General features: G+C 42.3%; 2 protein-coding genes across 3 annotated transcripts in view; both read left to right on the top strand.

Annotated features, from left to right (window-relative positions):
• The window catches only part of LOC105856589 (zinc-regulated GTPase metalloprotein activator 1C), a 44204-nt gene extending 40165 nt beyond the window's left edge, over nucleotides 1-4039 (top strand). Inside the window, exons 12-15 of one of the 2 annotated variants that reach the window (XM_020289298.2) lie at nucleotides 240-308; nucleotides 412-477; nucleotides 2951-3080; nucleotides 3469-4039. In XM_020289298.2, coding sequence (XP_020144887.2) covers nucleotides 240-308; nucleotides 412-477; nucleotides 2951-3080; nucleotides 3469-3575 — 372 coding nt within the window. In that variant the 3' untranslated portion in view covers nucleotides 3576-4039. The remainder of the gene's footprint in view (nucleotides 1-239; nucleotides 309-411; nucleotides 478-2950; nucleotides 3081-3468) is intronic. The other variant, XM_076008649.1, reaches the window with a different exon arrangement.
• A 7526-nt stretch (nucleotides 4040-11565) lies between these two features.
• Nucleotides 11566-12936, top strand: LOC105856653 (forkhead box protein D4-like 1). Its single transcript, XM_012738507.2, has one exon. The coding sequence runs from the start codon at nucleotides 11566-11568 to the stop codon at nucleotides 12877-12879; it is 1314 nt and encodes a 437-aa protein (XP_012593961.2). The 3' UTR covers nucleotides 12880-12936.
• The last annotated feature ends 13742 nt before the right edge of the window (nucleotides 12937-26678 follow it).

The raw sequence follows: 26678 nt of genomic DNA, 5'->3' as shown, positions 1-26678 counted from the left end.
AACACAAAATAGCATTTTGTGTAAATATTAAACCATTGATCAACTCTGCAGAATATAGAAAATGAAGTTGCTAACTCCAAAAATCAGCACATACTGTGAGAAAAATGTAATACTTCGTATTTATTGTTAGACAACATAAAATTCTATGAATATTTTCCTTTTCATGTTAAAACTTGTGATTTTAAAAAATATATTGACATTCCTATAAAAATGTTATTATTATTTCTCTTGATTTACAGAGTATTGTTACAGTCACATTTGAAGTACCAGGAAATGCAAAGGAAGAAAGTCTAAATGTATTTATTCAGGTGAAAGCAATTTTTAACTGATTAATGATTTATCAACTGTTTTGTTACATACTTGTTGCTATTAGCAATGGTTGGTCTTATTAAAATATGTCACTTGATGCAGAATCTCCTGTGGGAAAAGAATGTGAGAAACAAGGACGATCACTGCATGGAGGTCATACGGCTAAAGGTGCAGTATGCAGTTTACTGTTGTAGACTTTTGGACAAAATCCTTGTCTTGGCTATTATATTTAATATGAAAACTGCATTTGGCTTTAAACAGAAACACAAGTTTTAATAAAAATAACCTTTATCAACTTCCATTTTTCTTTTCTTTTCTTTCTTTTTTTTTTTTTTTTGAGACAGAGTCTCACTTTGTTGCCCAGGCTAGAGTGAGTGCCATGGCGTCAGCCTAGCTCACAGCAACCTCAAACTCCCAGGTTCAAACGATCCTACTGCCTCAGCCTCCTGAGTACAGGCCTCCTGGGACTACAGGCATGTGCCACCATGCCCGGCTGATTTTTTCTATATATTTTAGTTGGCCAATTAATTTCTTTCTATTTATAGTAGAGACGGGGTCTCGCTCTTGCTCAGGCTGGTTTCAAACTCCTGACCTTGAGCGATCTGCCCACCTCAGCCTCCCAGAGTGCTAGGATTACAGGCGTGAGCCACCGCGCCTGGCTGCTTCCATTTTTCTTTATCATTTCCATTGCTGAAAAGGAAGTTTGGAAATCATTGCACAAAGTATGATTTAAGTGCACAGCTTCATTTACTGTTGCAGCTAAAACAACCTGTGTGCTTTGAAATGGTTCCCTGCTCTCTACTCCTCTGGCTGATGAGCTTGACTCTATTGAAACTCTCTTCTCCTCTTGGCACACAGATTGGTCACTTAGGGAAAACTATTTTTCCAGGAGTGTTTCATTAACAGAAAAATAATGTTGAAAATCCTGCTGCTGAACATTATGCTTCCTGATGCATTTAATAAACACTAAACATTTGTTATACTCTCAAAGTTACAAAGGACTAGAAAAGTTCTTGATCTGTGTTTAGAAATCCATTCATATTTTTTGACATTTGGGTATTTATGTAGTGAGAGGTGTTTTCTCCAGGAGACAGTGTCTTTGGGTGTGTGCTTAACCAGTTAGCAGTCATTTGAGTGTTTACTCTTGTGTATCCAAAGTGCACATAAAGTTTTTGTTATTACTGTTTATTATTATTACTGTTAGTAGATTCTCTGTCCAATTAGCAACTGACTTCCTAGGGTCACTAGAATGACAGAGGTTGAGACTATCAAGAAACTATTAATATTTAGATTTAAGTTTCTTCACTCCCTGTCCTGGCTATACCTGAGATCAGCTCTGCAGAGAAAAACAGGTGAATCTAAGTCTACCTCCAAGTCACTTCCCACTCAGAGGAACTAAGCCAGATCCTGCTGCTACTTTATGCCTGTTAAACTATCTATATTCCATGATATCAAGAACATATTCTGTAACTGTTTTTATCCCCTAGTACTGAACGGAAGCTGGTTATATAGAAAAGCAGGACCTTGGGCATTTACACTAATGCCGCCACAATACCTCTGCAGAAAGTTCAGTGGCTTGCCTCGTACCATTGCAGTTTTGATTTTGTCCTTATATATGTGACACATTTTCTGCAGTTGTCCTCTCTGGTTTTTCTTTTAGTCTTTCTTTCACTCATCACAACACTGAGATTCTGGGGCAAAATATTCTATCTTCATAGCCTTCCTTCTCTTTCCTGTTACAAAGTATTAATCTTATTATAATCATCAAAGTGTTTAAAATGTTAACTTTAGTAACAGCCGCCAATGCCTCAAAATCTTTATACAAGAAACACAAAATTGATGCTTGTGTAATTCTTTCCAAGGAGTTTATTACAAAAATTCGAACCTGAAGAGCAGAACACAAAACTGGGCATAGGAAAAGAAAAACTGGAAGAAAATACACAAATATTCCAAAACTACACAAAAATTGTGTGGTGGGAATGACTAGGAGTGGTTTGTTTCCTACTATTTTTAAATATATATATTTTATAATAAGAATGTATAACAAACATTATTTCAGAAATTTACTTTATCCCCATAGGAGCCAGTTTATCAGACAATTTGGTCCTTATTTTTGCAAATCAATACAAAATGAACTTTTATCAAGATAAATATAATTTTCTTTTCCTTTATTTCATCATCCACTCCATTGATTACAATAGATGCTTAAAACAAATTATTTAATATCACTAAAATACCTTCTTGAATTTTCCCACTAAAACTGTGAAACAAGTTTAAAATCCTTAAAAGTTAAAGTAATCAGTAGGATATGATATACAGTATGTTTTGTCATTTTGTTGTTTCAGGTTTTGGTTGTGATAAATAACATTGAAAGAACATCCTAACATATATATGTCTTAATTTTATTATTACAAAAAAAGGATTGTTTAAAAAAATCACACAGAAGCTTTTTTTTAAAATTGAAAGTTTTAAACTTTTTTATGCACAAATATTAATAATTGGAATTAAGCAATTTTCACAGCATCTTTATATCAGTTTTTATTTTGAAAATGAATAGCAATAATCAGTTAACATTGATGCTTCATTTCTGTTCTTAAATTCAAGTTGAAGCTGATTAATGATCAATCACTTCTGTGAGCAGGGGCTGGTGTCAATCAAAGACAAACCACAGCAAGTGATTGTTCAAGGTGTACACGAGCTCTATGATCTGGAGGAGACTCCAGTGAGCTGGAAAGATGACACTGAGAGAACAAATCGATTGGTCTTTATTGGTAAGTGACAAAGGGTTAAATTCCTAAAGAAAAGTAAAAAATAGATTTGAAAGGGATATAATGTGCTCCTTAACAGCATTAACCAATCAGCTGCCGTTTTGTAACTAAATAAATTTGGGGTTAATGTATTTGTCATTATCATGTGATAACATTCTTAAGAACTTGTTAGGCCTTTTATTCTTTTTCAAACAATTTCAGAAAAGTGATTCATCCACGCACCAATTTGGTTTTGAGGGAATTAACTAGAAAATAAAAGAAGGAATCACTCAATTACTGTTATTCTTGTAAATTTCTGAAGATGAAGCATTTAAAGATCTTAAAGTTTTGGGTGAACTGTTACATGTTAATAAGCATAATATAATCACACTATATTTTGTTTTGTTTGCAGGCAGAAATTTAGATAAGGATATCCTTAAACAGCTATTTATAGCTACTGTGACAGAAAGAGAAAAGCAGTGGACAACACATATCAAAGAAGATCAAGTTTGTCCATAATACTAGAAGCGTTTCTTATCAAAAGGATTAATGAGAAAAATGAGAATAAGTTTCCTACTGGGAGTATTTCAAGCATCTATTCTTTTCATTACTTCTGTTGTGAATTCTAACAGAAGTATGCTTTAAAAATAGTATTTATTTTATAGAATACATAAAATTTAGTAAATTAGTACTGTAAAACATTTTACATTCATGCAATAAAATATTAATATAATAGCCTCTGCAGTGTTTTTTTTTTGAGACAGATGTTTCCCAAAAATATCTTTCAAAATTGGCTTTAGATTTTACATATGCTGAATTTCTTGCCCATGAAAATTGTTTATAATAATAATGGTAAAACTTTCTTCAACGTTGTCATTTTCTCTTATAACTTCAGCAGATTGCAGAGATATAATGATCATATTGTTGTTAACAAAATTTTTTTAATTGTTGTCACTATTTTTATTAAATGAAATAAAAGGTTTGTTGTGGCTAGAGACATAAAAATGGAAGAAATCCGAGTCAAAGAAATTAACCTCTCTCTCTCTATTCTTAATCAATGCTAAGATTTATTGAAAGTCAGTGTAATGAAACTTTAGCCATTTATTTTAGAATATATTTAAAAGATTCCAAAGCTGTAGAGCTTTGAGTTTTAAGTAGATTTTACTAGTGGTATTAAATTCATCTTGTTTTTTCCTGAACTTTTTTAGTTTTCAATATAAGCTAAAAAGTGATGAGGTATGAGACTTCAGCTATAATTACAGATATCTTTTGATAATTTAACAATCTTTACATAAATGATTGGTGTGTCAGTGTACAGTGGCTCACTTTTTTCCCTATTCCAACTAAAGGGCAGGTCAGCATAACTACACTCAAATTATAAGAGAAAAGCATAAATAGAATTTTAAAAAGAGCTTTTCCAAACTAATGGTTGTTAAATGTCAGAGAAGGTTATCAAAATGGCTTTTGGAATTTTTTCCTTAGAATATTGAATAAAGGAGTTATATCTGTGTATTTTGAATGATTTCAGTAGTTGGAGGTAGAAGTCTAATTGGTTAAATTATCTCAAGTTGGTTATTGCTGTTATATTCTTTTGGGTCTACCAATGAGTTTGATAATGCTGATCTTCCTTCCCTTCTATTCTATACCTTTTTAATATAACTTCTCTGTAGTCATCCAGTTGCCTCTGGAATCCATTCTCTTAGTTCATGGTTGAGAGAATACAGTTATTTTGTGACAGCAAATTGCCTAATAGAAAGTCAGCTGATTTTCGAGTCAGATGTGGGTTTTAATTCCAGCTTTTCGGTTTCTTGGCTGTGTAATCTTGGGCAAAGTATTTATATTTACTCTGAGATTAGTTTCCTTATTTATAAAGTAGATAGTGGTAATATCAACCAGGATTAATTGGGTTTTTAATACATCCAGCTTGGCTCCTAGCACATAGCAGAGCCTGAGTAAATGTTTTCTTCTTCATAATAATTTAAATTTGTTTTATAATTAATGTGCTCCCAATAATACTTAATACTGTTCTTTGGCAAATTAAGTGTCTAGACCTATCTGTTCCAGACCATGAAAAAGGGCTTATAATTAGTTGTCTTGTTGTGGGAGAAATGTTTGAAATAATATTAATATATTATTAATCTACATTATTTATAAATATATTTGCAAATATAGATTAATGTTATTTCAAACATTTTATAATATAAAATATGCATTTATACAACTCATTTTTTCTTCTAAAATGTATTTATCTTTAAATATTTTTTACTATGCAAGTAATGTATGAATACATTTTTGTTATAAAAATGCAATAGTACAGATGAAGTCAGTCTTCCCTGACCCTTCTCCTTTAATTCCTGTCACTTCTGAGGGCTAAACCAATGTTTTACCTTTTCAGATATTTACTTTCACTTACATGTTATGTTTCCCAAAGTGAATTATTTTCCAGTGATCAGAGCCATAGCTTAAGCTGCTGCTTCAGAAAACTTAGAAACCTGCCATATATATCTTTAAGGGAAGGTTTTATTTTTATAATGTGCATGTATGTGTTAAAACTTCTTTTTTTATATATTATAATGCAGTTTGCTTAAAAAAGAAAACATACTCAACAATTAGTCTTAGATCTTTCCATGACAGTATATATACATCTTTTATTCTTTGCTGTATAAAAATTCATAGTTTAGCATAGAATACATTGATTTAACAAAAATATTTATTGAGAGCTTCCAGTCTGCGCATGTATTAGTGCAGAGGCTGACATTGCACACAACAGATGAAGACCAGGTTCTCATATTGTTTACATTCTGGTGGAGGGACACAAATAAATGGAAAATAGGAGGCAACCCTACGCAGGCTGATAAAAATAAAGAACAACTTTAGACTTGAGTGGTCGTGGAAGGCCTTTATGATGAGAACCAAATTAAAAGAAGGAGTCATCATATAAAGTGGAGAAGAAGTCTCTATATAGACGGAGCAAATAGTGCAAAGGCACCTTAGGTAGGCACCAGCATGGTGTGTTGGCAGACCAGGAAGAAGGTAACAGTGGTGGAAGGTTAGAAAGCAAAGGTATGAGATGAAATTGGAGTTGTGAACCAGGCCAGGTTTGTTGCTCCTTGTAGGACAGAGTAAATGTGTGGATTATTCTTAATACCTTGGGAAGTGACCCCTGAAGGGTTTTAAGCTGGAGAAGGGATGTGAGTGTAATGGCTGCAGCAGACGAACTAGTTTCTGACATTGCAAACAGTGCTGCAATGAACATCATTGTATATGCCTCTTTGCCCTTATGTGTGAATGTTTCTCTAGAACAGATACATGAGTGGAATCTTTAGCTTCTAAGATTTGCATACTGACAATTTTTAATAGATACTGATAAACTGCCCTTCCAAATGACTCTACCATTTGCCTTCATGGATGTATGAAAGTACCCATCTTCCCAAACCTAACTGACATATTTTAACTTGTACCAATCTAGATCTCACTGTTTTGTTTTGGATTTTAAACTGTATTTTTATATTGTTTATATATTTTTAAGGGTGCATTGTATTATTCTTTATTCTTTCCCAAAATGAAGTATTTTTCAATGATCAGTGCCATAGTTTATTTAAACTGTACTTTCAGGTGACTTTGGAACTTGCTATAGATATCCTGAAGAGAAAGTTTTATTTTTATAATGTAATAATAATAATGTGGGCCATTATTCTGCTTGCTATAGAAGACTTACAAGGTATTATGATGATAATGATGATCAAGGTTCATCTAAAACTTTTATAGTTTACAGAGGAACACAGGATAAATTACTAAATCTCTCTGAGCCTCTGCCTCCTTATTCATGAAATGGAGATAACAATGAAATCTCTCTGAATTGTTCCAGGGATTAGATTTAAAGCACCCTGAATACAGAGTCTCAATGTGTGTGGCTTTGGCTTTTCCAGCAAGGCTTGATATACAATTCACACCTTAAAACTTCTGCACACCTTAAAACAAATGATTGTTTGAGACTTGCTCCAGCTGTGAGTGAAAGGGGTAAGAAAATCGGTAGTGAGTTAAAGATAGCTGCAGAGAGTGTTAGCACAAGTTGTGAGAGTAGACCAGGTAATTGAAAGGGTCAACTTGGTAAAAGAGCTTGATGCCTTTGGTTTTTCTTTTGGTGGCTATCAATAATGTATGATTTAGGAAAAACCCTCCAAATAGCTCACTTCCTCTTGTTAGACTCCTAAGCAGATTTGCACTTGAAGATACTTTAATTATCTTCCTTCCATGCTACCCAGAGTTCTTTTTCTGATTGTTTGCTTCAGATAGATATACAATATCTTGATTTTTAAAAAGTCTTCTTATAGACTTAAGTAGAAGTTGAGAATAAAAAATATCTTTCTTCCTAGAGGTTATAATCCCTAGATTATGAATTTTGTGAGGCAGTAATCAATAAAATAAAGCTAAAGGCTTTTAAAACAATGATGATCAATACTTTGGAACATTATAAGCTTGGTTGCTTTCTATGAATTGAAGAATTGTTTCCTTTGGATCACTGGTATAGGTGGGAAAACTTTAGATTGCTTTGGAATGACTTTCCCAGCTCTAAAATTAGTAGGGATGATGTGGAAAGAAGTGAATTCTGCCGTTGAATATCTGGCAACGCACTGTACTTTGATGAGAAAGAAGGATATGCTAGAGTTCTTTTCTCAGAATTAGTCTTAATATTAGAATCAACCTTACCTTTAACTCTATTGATGATCAAGTACCTTTAATTTTTAGGTTGAAATAAAGAAAAACCAGATATTACCATCTTTCCTGTAGATTAGTTTAGAAAGGTTTATTTTTCAAACTAGGATGGCATCTTATGATGCCAGTTGATGAGCCCCTGATACTTCTAGGGGAAAAAATCCCAAACAGACAAACAAAAACAAACTATTCAGCCTTAGGAAAGAAGTAATCACCAAACATTATTGAACACCCACCATGCACCAAGGTCCCATGTTAAATGTCGCGGGAGCTGCAAAGACAGACTTGATTCTTAAGTCAACACTGATGAATAGATGAGACAGGACGGTAAGAGTTCCATTCTTTTTCTTTTTCCTCATTTAGAGTGAGGTTCCATTATTTGGAGTCTTTCTAAAACATTCAACCTAGTTTTCATTGCCATAGCTCTTTGTTTTTACATTGACATATTTGGTATAAAAACTTTATTTAGATATAATTCACATACCATAAAATTTACCCTTTTTAAAAGTGTACAATTCATGGTTTTTAGTATATACATAGTTAGACAACTATTATCAGTATTTAATTCCAGAACATTTTCATCACCTTAAAAAAGCCTATATCCATTAGCAGTTACTTCCCACTTCCCCCTGGCCCCAGGCCCCTAATCTACTTTCTGTCTCTATAGATTTGCTTGTTTAGACTCCTCACATAATGTAATATTTTCAAGGTTCATCCATGTATCAGTACTTCATTCATTTTTATTGCTGAATAGTCTTTCATTGTATGGATATATCACATTTTGTTTACCTATTTATCAGTTGTTGGGCATTTGAGTTTCCACTTTTTGACCATTGGCCCTTCCCCCCCTATTTTTAATTTTTTAAATTAATAGAATATATTTTTTAGAACAGTTTTAGATTTACAGAGTTCCCATATCCCCCCACGCTAACTAACATCTTACAATAGTATGGTATAATTGTTACAATTAGTGAACCAGTATTGATATATTATTAGTTTAATCAGATATCCTTAGTTTTTAACTAATTTTCTTTTCCAGAATGCCATCCAAGGTACCACATTACATTTAGTATTCATTTTCCTTAGATTCCTCTTGGCTGTGATGTTTCTTAGACTGTCCTTGTTTTGATGACCTTGACCATTTTTGAGGAGTACTGGTCAGGTACACAGATGTTCCTTTATTAGAATTTTTCTGATGTTTTTCTTATGGTTAGACTGGGGATTTGGGGAGGACAATCACAAAGTGTCATTTTCATCACATCATACCAAGGGTATATAATATCAACATAATTTATGACTGTTGATGTTGACCTTGATCACCTGCCCACCTATCTGAAGTAGTGTTTGTCAGGTTTCTCCACTGTAAAGTTACTCCTCTGTACCCTTTTCATACTGTACTCTTGCAAGGAAATCACTATGTACATCCTGCACCAAAGTATTGGGGAGTTATGCTCTACCTCCTTGAGGGTGATTAATTTATTTGGAATTCTTCAAAGGATTTTGTGTATTTCCTTCTATTTATTGACCCAATCATTTATGTTTATCTGTGTGGACACAGATATTTTATACCTTGGGTTATACTCCAATACTGCTTTATTTTGCTCAAATTGTCCCAGCTTGGGCCACTGGTCACTCTTTCAGTTGTCTCCTGTGGCCCTTTGACATGCCTCCATCAATGTGAGGATTTCTTGGTTTTGTTTTTGGGCACTTTTCTCCTTTCATTTTTAAATAACCCAAATCCCTATAGAAGTTGACTCTAGGAAAACTAACAATACTCCTTTTCCCAGGTAATTGGATTCCTAAACTGATGGAAGACAGGCGTGCCTCACCTGCAGGGGGTTTGGGGGGAGGCATCTGGGATTATAAGGCTGAATAAGACACCTGTCCTGGCCCTCCTGGAGCTTCTTTTAGTAGATCACACAAGTAGTTATTGGTAAATTTGGAATTCAAACACAAATCTGTTAGGCTTAAAACCTAGTATTTGTCCTCCAAGCTACATATAAACTAGGGAGCCGTGGAGAATAAAAACCTCAGGAGTAGAGAGGATAAGGTTTAAAAAAAGATTTGCAAGAAAGCTGTTTTTCAAATTTTAGCCTGAAGCCACTGGCTACTTTAAACTACTTTTGGTTTTATTTTGCCCATGTGGTTGGTTTCTGATATCTCACTGAAAATTGTCATTTTATAAACACTATGTAACTGACAATCAATGGCTTAATATAATCTTTTATGCTGCATTTTTATGATATGCCACCTCAAATTTTTCCCAAGTAGTTGGGCTTTAAGTTATGAATATATACTGTGGCTTTGTATTTAGTTATATATAATTATATTTCATTGTAATGTTACTTTAGTCTCTGAGCTAATTTAAATGAAGCCAATCTAAAAGTCTTGTTACTAAAAAAATTAAAAATAAATAAAAATCTTGTTATGTTCAAAATGCTTTCTCTGGCACAGGAAGCGTTTCAGAGTCCACTCAGGTGAGTGAGTTAAACAGCTGTTGTCATAGTGCTGCTCTCCAGTGTGGATACTGAATGATGACCCAGTGATTTAATGCCATTGACACTAGCCCATCCTTTGCCTCAAGGAAGTTCCAGGTTTTATTATTACAGTAAAAATGCTTAATGTTGGCATTTCTGAAAAGAAGGAAGGAAGGGCTGGGAGAGAGAGAGAGAGCCCTCTCATAGACTGGGGGCATCCCTTCTGTGTAGGGCCACTTTGTGAAAACAGAATTTTTCAAACTGGGCCTATACTGGTTAGTATGTGGCTAAATCAACTTAGCTGGTTGTGGCCAGTTATGAAAAGGAAAAAAAAATATCAGTGATCCCTGCAATGTAAGTATATTGTTTTGTGGAATCCATTTAAGTAGGTATGTGCAAGATCGTGGTATAAAATGTATTTGTTATTGTGGTTAAATGTTCAAAGAAGTTGCAGAATCACTGCTGTAGTGAGCTAGAAGATTCGTCTTTAGCCCTCCAGCCTGCCCTCCATCCTGAATTTCCACAATTTAATGCTAGGATATTTCTGGCTTTTCTTAAAATTTGAGTCATGGAGACCATTTTGGGGAGGAGGGTAGTAGTGACAATGCAACACCTCCCTGACACCCGCCTTGAGCCCGGGGATACAGTCAAAACATTAAAAATAATTCAGCCCACCATTCTCAAAGAGGGCAGAATTAACCAATGAAAGTGGATAATTGCCCAGCTATGAAACACGAAAACATGCTTTACTCTTACACATTCTTTTACAAACGCAGTATACATTTCAGTGCCCCCCTCTATTTCTATTCTCTGGGAGAGAAAGCCGCATGTCGAGGTGGCCATAGATTATTGAGTATCATATTTTCCCACCTCGTTTTAATTTCTGTGGTTTTAAAAGAGCATTAACAGAGCTCATGCAGAGACGGGGCAACTGGCTTGGTCAGCCCTAAGAGCCCAGCATCTTCCTTGGTGGCGGGTGGGGGCGGGTAGGGGGTGCTGAGGGCTCTTCCCGGGTGTGGTGTTTGCGCAGCTGACCCTCACTATTGGATGCGTCGGGAGGAAGTGGCACCGCTGCGAGGTAGGGTAAGAAGAGGTATAAAGGGGGCATCCACCACACAGGGGCTCGAAGAAGCTTTCGTAAGAGGCAAAGTACACCTTTGCCGGACAGTGTTGGGAAGGAGGAGGAAGAAGCCAGGGAAGCATCTAAGAGGGTAACCACCAGCGCTCCTGCGTCTCGTCCCAGGCTTCTATCCCAGCCCACCCCAGGCCAGGTGGGCGGCCGCCACCTCTCCCAAGTCTGCTGGACCTGCTTCTCCATGAACTTGCCAAGAGCCGAGCGTCCTCGCTCCACACGGCAGCGCAGCCTCTGGGGCTGCGACGGCGAAGACGGTAAGATCGATGTTCTGGGAGAGGAGGCAGATGAAGGGGAGGAGGAGGAAGACGAGCAGGCAGAGGCGAGCCAGCAGTTCCTAGAGCCGCCGCACCAGCCCGGGCCGCAGGGGGCGCGGCGGGGCGCGGGCGCGCTTCCCGGACTGCGCGCCGGGGGCGGCGGCGACCCGAGCGAGCCCTCTGAGTTTGGCACCAATTTCAAGGCGCGGACGATGTCTGCGGCGTCCTCCGGGGACGCCCCTCCGCTGGCGAAGCCCCCGTACTCGTACATCGCGCTCATCACCATGGCCATCCTGCAGAGCCCGCACAAGCGCCTCACGCTCAGCGGCATCTGCGCCTTCATCAGCGGCCGCTTCCCCTACTACCGCCGCAGGTTCCCCGCCTGGCAGAACAGCATCCGCCACAACCTCTCGCTCAACGACTGCTTCGTCAAGATCCCCCGCGAGCCGGGCCACCCGGGCAAGGGCAACTACTGGAGCCTGGACCCCGCCTCCCAGGACATGTTCGACAACGGCAGCTTTCTCCGGCGCAGGAAGCGTTTCAAGCGGCACCACCCGCCCCCGGGAGCCCACCTGCGCCACCCCTTCCCTCTGCCCGCGGCACCCGCCGTCCTGCACGGCCCCCCGCCGGGCCTCTTGCTCGGCCCGCCGGCCCCACGGCTCCCGGGGGCTTACCCTACTGCCGCGCCGGGTGGCCGCGCGCCCGCGCTGCCGCACCCGCATCCCCTCCGCTACCTGCTGCTCTCGGCGCCGGCCTACGCCGAGGTGCGGAGGAAATCGGAGGGGGCAGACCTGGCGACGCCCGGCGCCCTCCGGGTGCAGCAGCCCTCGCTGGGCTCCCAGCCTTGGGAGGAGGGCAAGGGTCTGGCTGCACGACCCGGAGGAGGACGCACCTCCTTCAGCATCGAGAGTATCATGCAAGGGGTCAGGGGAGAGGGGACCGGGGCCGCGCAGAGTTTGCCCCCGGCCCCGTGGGGCTACTGCCACCTGCTGCAGCGTCCGTCATGCCTGTGGCATCCCCAGGCCACTGCCCCCTTGCTGCACGTGTCCGCCGCCGCCGCTCGAGCGCTCCTGCAGCAGCAGCAGGACTGTGGCCGCAGCGGCGCTCCCAGCAAGGGAGGGCTACTGGGCCGGCACCTGTCCGCCGCGGCGCTGCTCAAGTACCAGACCGGGGCAGAGGGCTCTAGGCTGACATCTCTGGCCGCCCCTTCGGGCGCAGAGGGGACCTCGCCAGCCTTTTGAGTAGCACCCACACCCAGTTACCCGGCCGACTCCGCAGGTGCACCTGGAGCCGGGTGGGAGGGCGGAGCGACCGCACTGGCGCGCGGCACGTCGCGCAGCGGCACTGGGCGTGTGCATCGGAACCCCGCCGCCCAGCAACCTCTAAGTTTTGTTCGCTGCAAAATAGTTACAGAGGAGCCGCTGCATCCCGCTCCTCTTAAGGCACCCTAAACGCCGACTTCGGAGGGCGTCTAGTCGCCCTGTCTTTGCTTGCCTTCAGTCGTGGCCTCCGTGGCTTTTCCTATTTGCACATTTCCCGAGGAGCCATGAACGTGAGTGGGGTATTTTTATTCTTGTCTAATAAGAGAAACAAAGAAAACAGTCTCCAAGGCAAAACACGTTTCCCCCATCTTCACCCCCTAGGAACTGCAAGTATTACTCACAAGTACAGTGCAAAATGCTTACACCTTCTGCGTCTTCCCGATAGCGATATGTAAGATAAGTAGAATTTTAATTTCAGAACATTTATATTTCTTATCTGTGCTAACGTGCCATCTTTGATGGAGAGGTGTTAAAATTAAGCCTAGCTATACAGACGAAATAAATGCTAAGTCACTGCACTACATCGTTTATTTTCTATGACGCCTTATAAATAGAACTTCTTTTAAAACCTATTTTCTTTTCTCCCAATTAAACAATTTATTTTTACAATTCATATTTGTTATAGGTATCAGAAACATTCCATTTTTCATATGGCTTTTAAAAATTCTGAATATTTGGGGTTGAAAAAGCCCTGACCTTTAAAATAGAAGATTTAGTATTTATGTCTAGAAGAAAAAGAATCAGAGAAAATGTAAATATATTCTCCATTTATTTTCTATCTTTCTGAAGACGTTGATTCCCCCTCCCCCAATAAGACGGAGGACCATTTGAGATCAACTTGGAATGAAGTGGTCAACATATTCAGGGAAAATAAAAGGCAATATATGTTTTTTAAAGCAGTAGAATTTTCAAAACCTTCTTTTTCTTAAAAAACCTCTGAAAGCACTTTCAACCAGGAAGGTTTAGCTGTTACTTGGCTTCAGGTGACCGAGTGGATGGGGAAACAAGGCGAGAACGCCCATCACAAAAATACTCCCCCTAAGAAAACAAATGTGTAGAGACCGGGCTGTTTCCCCAGTCCTGAGCAGGGTTCACGTCTCAAAAGAATTGCAGTCGGTGCGACTTTGAGGGAAGCCACTCTGTCAATGTGGGAATGTTCCCCCTGATCTAGTCCCACTCCCGGCCATGCAGGTCTCATTTCGGGGGTAGGGAAAACGCGGAGACAACAATTTTTACAGTAGTTTAATGGGGCGGTTTTTTATTCCAGCTTCTCTTCTCCAAGTCATCACTTGGAACTTCTTTGGCACGCCCTGCCTGAGATCCCCTATCAGAGATCTCCTTGGGGGCTTCTGCAGTTCCGGGGAAGTTCTGGAAAGTTCCCAAACCCCACCCCTGGTAGCCGCGGGGTCCCGAGCTCCCAACTCGTCTCTCCCCTTTGCACTGCCGCCTTCCCCGGGACACCAGCGGGGTCCTCAATAGACCACTTTCAGCCAATGTGGCAGGTCTGGGAGGGCAGCCGGACAGTTTGCAAACAAACTAAGTAATAGAGGGGTCCTGTTTAATGCCACGTTCTCGCCCGTTCATGTTCCAATGCCCTTTGCCTTTAGCCTGAAAACGTCTCCAGGCCTACCTTCATTCAGTCAGTCAGTCAACAAACGCTCTGGAGCGCCAGGCACAGCCGGCCACTGAACCCAAAACGGATTTCCCAAGGCTCTCTAGACGCTCTTGGGATTTTCCTCCCTCCCTTGCCCGAGGTCAAACCAGCACAGCCCCGAATATGGGCACTTGAGGGTCAGAGCCCGATCCAGGCCGGCCCCGAGCTCCTAACCCTTTGCACTCCGATGTCGAGTGTGGATAATGTCGAGCGGATTGATGAGAAAAAAGCAAGCGAGTGCAAAGGGCTAAATTTTATCTAATGAAACCATATCGAATGGTGAATTAAACACACTCACACACACATCGATCGGTGGTGGAGTTCATTAGAGGTCGTTCTCCAATCGAACAAGGCTGTTCGAGTCCACCTGGCCGGAAGCACCAGGACCGCGCGGAGAGGTCGGGTCTTCGGGTGGGACCCGCTTGGGGGGACCCCGGCTCAGCTTGCCAAAGGACGGTCTCCCGGTGCTGCGACCACCAAACCCGCCACCGCGCGGCCCGGGCGTTGTGGCGGCGCCGCGGGCCCCTGCAAATATCCAGCGGGCGCGTCGCTGGAGCGCGTCGTGCTCGGTGCAGTGACCAGGCCCGGCCGCCCTCGGGACCGCGCAGAGCAGCCGGCCACGGCTCCGGATCCCAGGCCGGGCCCCGTGGTGCTGCGCAGGGGAGTCCCGGGCTTCTGTCAGCCCGACGGCTGGGGTTAAAAACCATGTCGCTGCCGAATTGCTGGAAGGATCGAGGGTCGTCTTCGACCCTCGGGCTCGTCGTCTCCAGGACAGGCTTAACTGGATGAACCCGGAGCTCCCCGGGCAGCCGAGCAAAGGCTGGGGCGGAGCGCGAAGGGCGGGGAGGCCCAGAGAGGCTGGGGAGAGGGCGGAAGGGAAACTGGCGGAAAGTGACTCTCCCCTCGCGAGTCACACAAATAATAGTACCAATAGTACCAATTGGTACACAAGTAATAGCACCAATAGTGGCTAAGAAATTCCCCCGCTCGCTGTCTGCCAGGCACCGGATCCCGCGTTAACACGCCCAGTTCTCACTGAAGAACACACTAGAGCATTCCCCATTTCACAGGTAAGAAATTTGCAACTCGGAGAAATTGAGAGAGTCGCCTGAGGACCCCCAGGCAGTGTCACCGGACCCAGTCTGGCCTTTGAACAACTAACCCCATGCCCTCCTGCGACCTTTTCCTGCGTGAGCCTCTCGTGTGTCGCAGAGGGCGAGGCCCGACAAGGGCCAGGGCCCCCAATTCGTCCTCTGGGACTCTGTCCCGCGGCCCCCTCCGCCGGGCAGCGCGTTTCTCTCTCACAGCCCCAGACTCGCCCGACGCTCCGAAGGCCGCGCGCTGTCAGGTCCCCGGCCCTGCACCCGGCTCTGCGCTTCCTTAGGAGGCGCTCGGCGGAGCGTGGGAAGGTCACGGCCAGACCCGACGCGGGGACGTGCGGGTGCACGCTTAACTAGAGCTCTCCACTTAGCAGGAGACAGCCAGCGAGGAGTCAGAAGAGAGCCCTATGCGTTCTTTTTCCCCAGCGTGATTTTCGTTCTCTGTCCCCTCGTGGTCCCCAAGAACCCAGGAACCCCTTGTCGCAGGTGCCCGCGTACTGCGAAGTCCTCTGGGGGTTGGGGGGCCGCCGCCTCCTCCGGGCCGCCCTCCCGAGGCGGTGGAAGTGGAGAGCTCCTTGCCCTGCGCAGCCGGCGAAGCTGGAGTTCCTCTCCTGAGTCTTGATTTCACCCTCCAGTTCGCCCCCGCGCTGGATCGTGCCCGCGGGAAACGTGCCCAGGGAGCTGGGGCGCCCAGGGCTGGGGGCGGAGTTCCGAGAGGGGGAGGGGGACGCAGAGCTCAGGAAAGGACTAGCCCGAGTCAGACGCTCGAGTCGGAAGGCCGGGGTCTGCAGGAGCGGCGGTGGAGGTGGCGGCCCCCGCAGAGAGCCCAGGTGCCCGGCGGTGGCCAGCACGTCCACGCAGGTGGTTTCTGGCGGTAACATTCTACACGCCCTAATACCGTGTGCACTGCGTATTCGAAACCCGCTTATACGTTGGAATGGAGCTTATGGTAGGGTAGCCTCGCATTTCCAGACCGCTAGAATCCGGAGCCCCTGCTCCTTTCATTTTGACTTGGCTTCAGTAACGGACGGCAGAAAATCTAGAGAAACGGCAGAAACTACGAGAAAAATAATAGAATAAAACAGCAGTAAGAACTAACGAGGCTTGGCAGTGAGACTTAGCAAAAAACGGTGTCTTCCAAGATTTTGCACCCGTCCTTCGCTACGTTTTGTTGGAAGTGCGGGGGACTTTTAGCTCTCATCCAGAAAAAATGTTTACAGATTTCTTTCCACATTGACATCTGATTACAGTCTAAATAGTAACCTTAGTCTAATGGTTAATGTCACCTCCTGCAACTTCTACAAAAATAGTTTGGTCTTCATAGCTCGTTTTAAATTTTTTTTCATATCATCATTGAAATTATTTACATGGGTTTTAAGCATTCATTTATTCCATATACACCACTAGCTGCGAAGAACTACACAGGCGACAGCTAACAGTACCAAAATTTGCTCCCCTAAAAGAAAAATTAGGAGTAGGGGAAAAAAAGGATTTGAGGATCCTGTATAAAATTCAGTTCAACATAAGTTCTCTGTTATTCAACTACCTTAACATAGTCAAGGCGTACCTGGATATAAACTTCATTTTTTAATTTATTCCTAGGATGCAGGAATATGTTTATTGAAATCAGTAATTAAGAATATTTTGGGACAGTTATGACTTAGTGAAGCAGTTTCTGTTCCCAAATCCAGGCAAAGAGAACAATGAGATTAAATGAAACATAAGACATTTCCATTTCCTCAGATATTATGATTTTGCTATGTTTAGAATATATATATTTAAAGCCATATTTATGACTAATAGTTCTTAAAATAAACTATTATTGTGTTTATCAAAGGTACATATTGTATAATATATATTATGCCATATTTCAAACAGTGTTTATATTTTCTTTAATTTTTAAAAGGTTTTAAAAAAGAGAAACTTCTAAACATATACAAAGAGAGAGAGATTAGTATAATTAACGTCTACAGGGGTCTCCTGTGGGCCAACGTTGTTTCATCTTTGTCCTCTCCACTGAATTATTTTGTGTCAACTCCCAGATAGCCTATGATTTTACCCATATATTTTTCAGTATTTCTCTAAAAGACAAGAATTCTATCCTTGTAACCACGATACAATTATTACACCTAAATAATCTAATAATCACATCAATTTATGCAGGCAATATTTAAATATCTTCAATTGTCTCAAAACAGTTTTGTTAGTTGGTTGGTTTGAATTAGAATGCAAATAATAGTCATGCATTGCATTTGGTTGATGTGGTCTCTTGTGTTTCTTTAAGGTTTCCTCGAGCCTCTTTTTTTCCTTGCATTTTTGTTGAAGAAATTGGACTATTTGTCCTGAAGAATTTGACATTCTGGCAATATTTTTATGGCAAGACATTCCCAGGGATAAAATTATTTATGCAGACTTTTAAATAGTAAGAAATGATAATAAGAGGGCCTGGGAGTAGTCAAAATACCTGGAAGAGTCAACTACTGAGAAAACAAATTTTTATCAGGGCAAGCATGGATCTAGGAAAGCTTATGTGAAATTTTCCTCAATGTAAATGTAAGATTTTCTTACAGTTTTAAAAAATAGATAGATGTTTTCCATATACTTATAGAAATATAAAATTATGAATCAAATATTTCACCTAAAAATTTAAATCTAGTTTATTTTGTTGAGAATAAATCTCTTTATACCTTTAAAATTTTAGGTGAAGATCCAAAGACATTTTATGTTAAAATTTTATGTTTTATATTGTTTTGTATTTTAGAACATAAAAGCTAAAATGTAGTAATATTCAGCAAGGGTCAGAGGTAGGGGTAGAACAGTTTCTGTACTCATGAAAAGACATTCATTTTAGGACAACTCAATTAAAGGGACTCAGAATATGAGCACTATTACATTGGACAGAAAAAAGTTCACTTGAACGTAAGAAGTAAGTGATGAAAATCAAAGGTAGCTAACTTACTTTGACTTCCTATTAGTTTAATGAGTATGCATACTAAATAAAATTTCCATTTTTCCATTATACATTGCACTCCTGTGGTTTAATGTGTCTCATTCTGCAGTTATTTGCACAGATTTGTGTGTCCACCACTATCTGGAATCTCTTGAAAGATAAAAGCCAGATCTTACTTGTCTTTATATCTCAAACAATTCCCAGCACATAATCAAAAATACCTGGGCAAATTAAAATCTATTGTATCTATAATATTGGTAAGTACGTAAAGGGGTAGTATATATATTGAACTCTAATTTAAGATTAGACTGATCTAAATATTATTCAAATTACTAACATTATTGTTCAAAAAGTATTATTTACCTAGAACAGAGATTTTAGGTAGGACTGGATTCGTAATACTTTAATTAACATATCATACTCCTTAATCATTTAGTACCTATTTGGTAGGCATTATAAAATGATGTTGGGTATTTTTTATTTGCTTGTATTTTCTTATTTACTGCATTTAGCACTTAATCAATGTTATATCTTATGTCATATCTGCATATAATATATACAAATATATTTATGTATATAATATGCTTGACATTCAGTAGCTTTGACACTTTAATCCTGGAATAGATTTTAAATTTTTATTAAAACTATTTAAATACCTACCTTAAGGAAACAGCTTTTGTTTGTTCAAATAAAATTTAAACTCGTATGTTTTCCCAGGAACAAGTCCAGTTTCCAAGGATAGATGATGGTGAGGAATGGAGTCCCTGGATGAAATCAGTGTTGGTTTGCATCCCAGTTCTGCTTCTTACTAGCTCTGTGATCTTGAGTAAATAACTTCTCCAAGCCTCGATTTCCCCATTTATATAATTGTGATAATGACAGGTTTTCATTTTATAGGATCATTGTGGGGATTACCTGAAATAATGCATGCGTATTGCTTAGCACAGTGCCCTGCCCGCGCTCAATGCTCTATACATGTCAGCTATCACTTAACCATGTTGTGTCACTAAGTGTTGGCGGAATCTTGCTTGACATCCCTCTCTCTGTGTCAGGGTCAGTTTTCACATGGTGACATCCTCTATTTCCTGCCACACATGGCTGGTGGACAGGGCATGCTGCTGCTTTCTTGCCAGAAGATTACCAGGGCAGCTCTCCTGCTGGTTTAGTTCAGCCTTCGGGTGTGAGGAACAAGCCCTGTGGCCATCACCTTCCAGGACCAACAGGACTTTCAGGAGAGCTCTCCCTGCTGGCACAGAGAATTGCCCTTGCCGCCACTGAAGCCTGGCAGAGTAACATGAAATAGCCACAATGTCTTTAAATTAGAATTCTCATACCTAGAATAACAGGCACATCCTTCCCTTTATACAAATTACCTGCATCATTTCTGCCCAGCTTAATTTTCACTTGATGTGTAAATTTACTTGTCATTCATCCATTTGGAAAATGTTCACTGAGCAGTTACTCCGCGTTAGCACTGTGCTGGGAGCAAGGGATACAGTGATGAACAAGATAGACGCAGCCTCCACCTCCAGGGCTTGGAGTCCAGCCTTGGAAACAGACAAGGAAGCACTCAGCTATGAGATTGGGTGATAAATGCCATGCTGGGTAGGCCCATATTATTATGAGGGCATGTAAGGAGGGCAGTTATGGGGGGACATCCTGGAGGAATAGGTGCCTAAGCAGAGTCCTGAAGGTTCAGCAGGAGTTAGCAGATAAAAGAGAGGAAGGGACTGATGACCAGACACCTAAATTGTAGGGCATGACTAGCTGGCTGGGTTGTCTGCTGTTACACTGGATTTTCGTAAGAATAGTTGAGTATTTCTTATGGAACACAAATAAACCTCAGCAAGACAGCCATGTGGTTTCTTTCACATCCTGCCCAAGATAGCACCTGGAGTAGAAAGGGTACCTTAGCAGGAAGAAGCTGGAGGTGGCCCACGAGATGCCCAAGGGCTGTGGAAGGAGGGGCAAGCGACCAGCTGGAATAGAAATTCATTTGCCCATTCAGGGAAACTGCAGGTAAGAGTTTCCTGGCAAGCAAGGAGTTATTTATAAAGAACCCATAGCAGTATCCATGAGAGAGGGAACCTGCCAGATGTGGAAACACCAGTGCTAGATAAAGCTGTAATAAAACTAGTGAAGTGAGAACTATATGTTCCCCTTGCCTCATCTGGGGCAATCTATGGCCCTGGTATGCCTGGGCCTGGGGGGTGTGCTGGGATATGGGACTTTCAGTGCTAAAACCAGGACAGTCCCAGGAAAATGGGGTAGTTGGTCATCCTAGAAGCCATCTCTTTCCCCCACCCTGACTTTTAAAGGGGCCAGAAACCTCCTTAGTAAGATGGAGGAGGAGACCTAGGTGAGCAGAGAGAGAATCCCCCACACTCTTCTTCCCCAAAGTCAGATTCTCAACTGCAACAAGCCCTAATCCCCGAGGGAGAAGTCTTAACTCTAACACAAAATTGAACTCTTGGATATTAGTTATGATTGTCATTTTAATTTTACTAAATTGGGACTATGCTGTATGACATGAAATAGCCAAAGAACTTTTTTCGTGTGTGGGAGAAAGCACACAACATAAAATTTACCCTCTTACCCATTTTCAATAGTAAGTGCATTCACACTGTTTTGCAACAGAGCTCCAGAACTTTTTCATGTTGCAAAACTGAAACTCTATACCGGTTAAATAACAACTCCCCTCTGTTCTCCACCCCTCACCCTGCCCCCAGTCCCTGATAACCTCCTACAGCTAAAGAATATTGTATATTTCCCAACAGTGGCCAGAAAGGCATGGGTGGGGTGTGGTGGGTGGGTGTGTGTGTCCTGCTTGAGTTTTTGGGGATGGTGGAATAAGAGCCGCAGAGAGTTGATTCAGGGACACGGTGAGAGACAATTGAGTTGCCTATTTAATCTGGTGGTTAAACTTGTTTACAAGTCTGTTTTCTCCACTGGGGCAGGGTTTTGCCTCTGTTATTGTCATACCCACAGTGCCTAGCATGGAGAGCCTGCTAGCAGGTATTCAACAGAGATCTGTGATCTGTTACATTAATGAATGGAATTTATGTAACTGTACGTGTTTTGCAAAAATGTATGTTTGTAATATGTTTTAAAAATGTTCTGAAAGATAGAATATGAAATAGGATACTTGGGGTCAGTATAACTCGAAGTCAATGGACCATGTCAGGAGGAACTTGAGAAAGAGTGAAAAAGATGAAAGAGAAAACAGAATAGGGTGACATCCTTGTTGCTTATTGCCAATCCTGTTTCTCTCCATCATTTCCTTGCCCAATGTCTTTAACCAGGGGAGACTTATTTCCTTGCTGTTTTTGCAGTGCTCCTGTTTACACATTTTTGTGAAGTCCTGTTGCTAACCTGGCCTGCTGTGAATGCCCCTTCCAGTGTCACCTCCCCAGTGCTGAAATAGGTGAACCTTCTGCAGGTGGAGAACCTTCCATGCGTGGCTGGCTGGCACTGTGCACAGCATCCCTGGCTGTTCAGGTGGCTCTGTGCTGCACTGCCACCTGGGAGAGCCCTCCTCTGCAGCCCTCCCCAGCTAGAGCATGACATGTCCTGCTTTTGTTGGGACCCGGGACTCAAAGCGGAAACATCTTTCATTTCTTGTATCTGTATCCTCAGGGGATTCAAAAAACACAAACAAAAACATGCACACAGCCTGCCTGATTCACCATGGACATTCAATACGTACATTCACTTCTGCTTTCCCCCCCTCCAGAGAACCGCCTCTGAGCTGCTCTCCTTCCACCGGCCGTGCGCTACATTCATCCTCTCCAAACGTGCCTTTCACGATGCTGTCTAGAAATAACAGTGGCAAGGATGGTTTCCACGGCATTGCCTTTGAAATTCTGCCTCCAGCCCTGCCCTCTCCTTAAGCCAGTCTCCTCCCTGTCCCGGCATAAGCTGTGCTGACCCCTAATTGTTTCGTCAGCCTCCAACACCCACCCTCCTCCATCCGTGCCCAGATTCTAGCCCTTTCCCCAGCCTGGCTCACGCCCTGCTGGCCCCAAGACATGTTCCCCAGTCCTTGCCATCTCACTGGTCTCCCCGTCCTGTACATTTCTGTAACATTTAGATCCAGAACTCTCTGAAATATCATTTGATTGTGTTTTATTTTGTATTATTACCTATTATTTAACAATTGCTAGCTTTTTCTCCCTGTAGTGGCTTTGCATTATCTCAACTTAGCTAACCCAAAACCAGGTCCCCAGAGTCCTGGTTTCTGTGTGGTTCCAGATTAAGGTTGGCCCCCAGAGACATCTGAGCAAGAATGGGAAGGTGGAGGCAGAGCAGCAGCTGTGATGCTGGAAGGTTGCTATCCTGCGATCGTTGCCCGAGGCTCTGTGTCCTGCCTTGGGGGCGTGGGTTAGCAGGGGGCTGTGGCCCCAGAAGATCCACCCAGTCCCACCCTTCCACTCAGCGCAGCCTTCTTACTCTGTCATTCCCATCCAATGAATTGGAGGCGATGAGACACAGACATGGATTCCACTTCCTCTCTGTGGGCTCCAGCTGGTTCTCGGGCTGCGGTTTGACCTTGCTTTCCCCCGCTTCAAGTGCAGCTTCTCTTCCTGACTGATGGCCACCAGGACACACAAAGGCATCAGCCTTCCATAGACTTTGGCATTAGCTCCCACAATCGCACAGTCTGATGGGTATAATATCACTCACAGTGGTTCTGCTTCTCTGAATGCTAAAAGACACACTCTCCATTAGGTTATAAACCCCTTGAGGAGATGAACCATATGATGTCCTTTTTCCCCTGGAGTCCAGACCAGGGGTCAGCAAGATCTCATTTGAGGCTTTGTGGGTCAGGTATAGTCTCTGCTGCTTCTCTTGCCCTCACCCCACCCCAAGAAGAAAACCACAGATGATATTCAAATTAGAATCAGTAGAGTAGCACCGCCTGCAGTGGTCTGCATGTGTAGGTGGTGCTTTCGTGGTGATTTATGCATCTACATGTAAGCATCTGACAACTTCATTGTCTTGTAGGCTCATTTTGCCTGAGCACTTGGACAATTTTCAGCTCTTATTTCTTTAAGTATTTTTTCTGTCTCTCCTTCTCCCAGGGACTCCAAATACACTTATATTAGGTGGCTTGAAGTGGTCCCACAGCTTGATGATACTCTATTTTTATTTTTTCCAGTATTTTTCTCTCTGTGTTTTTTGATCATTTTTGTTGCTATGTTTTAAATTCACTTATCTTTTATTCTACAATGTCTAATCTGCTATTAATCCATCCTATGTATTTTTCATATCATACCTTGTAATGTTCATCTCTAGGAGTTCAATATGGGTCTTTTTCTATATCTACCAAAGTTAAAATGCTTAGTCATTACCCTAGCTTCTGAAACATATGAAATACAGTTACATGAACTCTAAAAATATACTTATCTACTAATTCTATCACTGATTTTTATCCTCATTGTGTTCCACATTTTCTTGCCTCTTAACATCCCTGATAATTTTGTATTAATTATTTTGTATTACTCCCTGTTACGATTGCTAGCCTTATCTCCCTGTAGTGGCTTTGCATGATCTCAATTTAGCTAAACCAGAACCAGGTCCCCAGAATCCCGGATGGCAGACATTGTCAATTTTACCTTAATGGATGCTTCAGTATTTTTGTATTCCTATAAATATCCTTGGGCTTTGTTCTCTCACACAGTTAAGTTACTTGGAAAAAGTTTGACATTTTCAGACCTTGTGTATTAAGCTTTGTTGGGAGATATGAACAGTATTTGGTCTGGGGTTGTTTTGATTACTACTGAGGCAAAACCCTTCTGAGTAGTCTATCCTCACAAATTACAAGGTTTTCCATCCTGCCTGATGGCAACAGGGACTGTCCCTGGCACTATGTGAGCTCTGGGTGCCCTTTAATCTCTTTAATCTTTGCAGATGGCTCTTTCTCCAATCTCAGGTAGTTTTTTCACCTGCGTACTCTGATCACTACTCTCTCGAGTATTCTTTTCAGAGTTCCAGAGCTGTGTGTTTGTGCAGTGCTCTGCCCCATTCTGACTTCTCAACTCAGGGAGATCGCTGGGCTCCATCAGCATTCTTCTCTTTTTTTTTTCCTCTCTTTTTTTTTGAGACAGAGTCTCACTTTGTTGCCCAGGCTAGAGCGAGTGCCGTGGCGTCAGCCTAGCTCACAGCAACCTCAAACTCCTGGGCTCAAGCAATCCTCCTGCCTCAGCCTCCTGAGTAGCTGGGACTACAGGCATGCGCCACCATGCCTGGATAATTTTTTCTATATAGATTAGTTGGCCAATAATTTCTTTCTATTTATAGTAGAGACGGGGTCTTGCTCTTGCTCAGGCTGGTTTTGAACTCCTGACCTCGAGCAATCCGCCCACCTCGGCCTCCCAGAGTGCTAGGATTACAGGCGTGAGCCACCGCGCCTGGCCTCCATCTGCATTCTTCCTTCCTGTGCCGTGGCCTGGAAACTCTTACAAGGCAGTGAGCTAGGTGAACTGTGGGGTGAGCCTTCTTGGTTTCTCATCTCTTGGGGGTCACTGCCCTTCGTTGCTTGATTCCAGTGTCTTGAAGATCACAGTTTCACATGTTCTGTCTCATGTTTGCCCAGTTGTTTCAGAGACTAATTTTAGTCTCTGTTACTCCATCTTGACTGAAAGTGTAAGTCACTTATACATCAAAATACTGTCCATATAATTCTATTTTAAGCTACTTTCATTTCAAATCTTCTCTATTTTCCATTTAGCATTCCATTTGGGGTATTACATTGATTATTTGGAAATTCTATCATTGGCAGTTTCTATATCCATCAACTCCATTTAAGGATAGTGCATAGGGTGTTCTAAAACAGTTGTTAAACAAAGGGAAAATTGGCCTGATAGGGTGAGAATCACAGGTCTAATACCTAGAATGGCCTTCTAATTTATTATCCAAAGGAGATACTTTTGACAGTGAAAGAGGATGCTGTTAATAATTGTTATCAGGACTGTGGCCTAAACCAGAACAGTCCCAGGCAACCTGGGACATATTTGTACCCCATCTCTATTCTATATCCTTATACAATTCATTACTTAATTCCACCAGCCTTTGTTGAGCCTGCTTTCCTTGTCCAGCCCAGTGCTAGGTGCTGACATTGCCGAGAGCAATAAGGCAAAGCCTTTGCTGGAAGGATGGACAGAGAGACAGGAGACAGTTCATTACAAACCTGTGTGATCTGTGCTCTAATAGAGGTGAGCACAAGGAACTCACGAGGGCACAGTGACGAGGACGTCTGACTCCGGCGGAGCGGTGCTGGGGTACTCTCACAGAGAAGATGAGTCTTGAAGTGTGTTCACTGGGTGCTTGGGAAGAGAGAGAAGGGGAAATGTATTCTGCATAGTGTGCGTCAAGGCCAAGAGCCAGGGGAACACGGAATGTGGTTAGAGAGCATTCCGATTGGCTGCAAATCAATGTACATGTGGAGCTGGGAGGGAAAGAGGGGGACAGGTGGCACTTACAACAGTAACAGTTAATATTTAGTGCCCTCTTACCACATGCTGGACACTCTTCTGGGTACTGTAAACATATTAGCTCATTTAAGTACTGCGACAACCCTGTGAGGGAGGTAGTATTATTATCCCCATGTAACAGGTGAGGAATCTGAGGCACAGAGAGGTTAAGTGCCTTGCCCAAGGCCACACAACAAGAATGTAGTAGATATGGAGGTGAATCCAGGGTTCCTTCACTCTAAACTCCTGAGAGTCAGACACTAAGAGGCTTTATCATTCCAAGTGGAGGAGTGCTAAGGACATTGTCCTGCCAGCAACCACGAGCCTCGGAAGCAGGGGAGTGACTTAAAACAAGGTGGTATAAGAAAGCTCCCCGAGAGCAGCACTAAGCAGGGTGCAGTGAATGAAGGTGTCTCCCAGGCCCAGAGGTGGTGAGAGGCTGCACTGGGACAATAGTGCAAGCTCCCAAGGGGCTAGGGGCTGAGCAGAGACGGATGGATCAACCGTGGGCAGGAGTGGGAGTGGAGGGGTCTGCACATGCA

Source organism: Microcebus murinus, chromosome 12 (assembly GCF_040939455.1).
Source record: "Microcebus murinus isolate Inina chromosome 12, M.murinus_Inina_mat1.0, whole genome shotgun sequence".
Classification (NCBI taxonomy): Eukaryota; Metazoa; Chordata; class Mammalia; order Primates; family Cheirogaleidae; genus Microcebus; species Microcebus murinus.
This window is presented reverse-complemented; position numbering and strand designations above follow the sequence as displayed.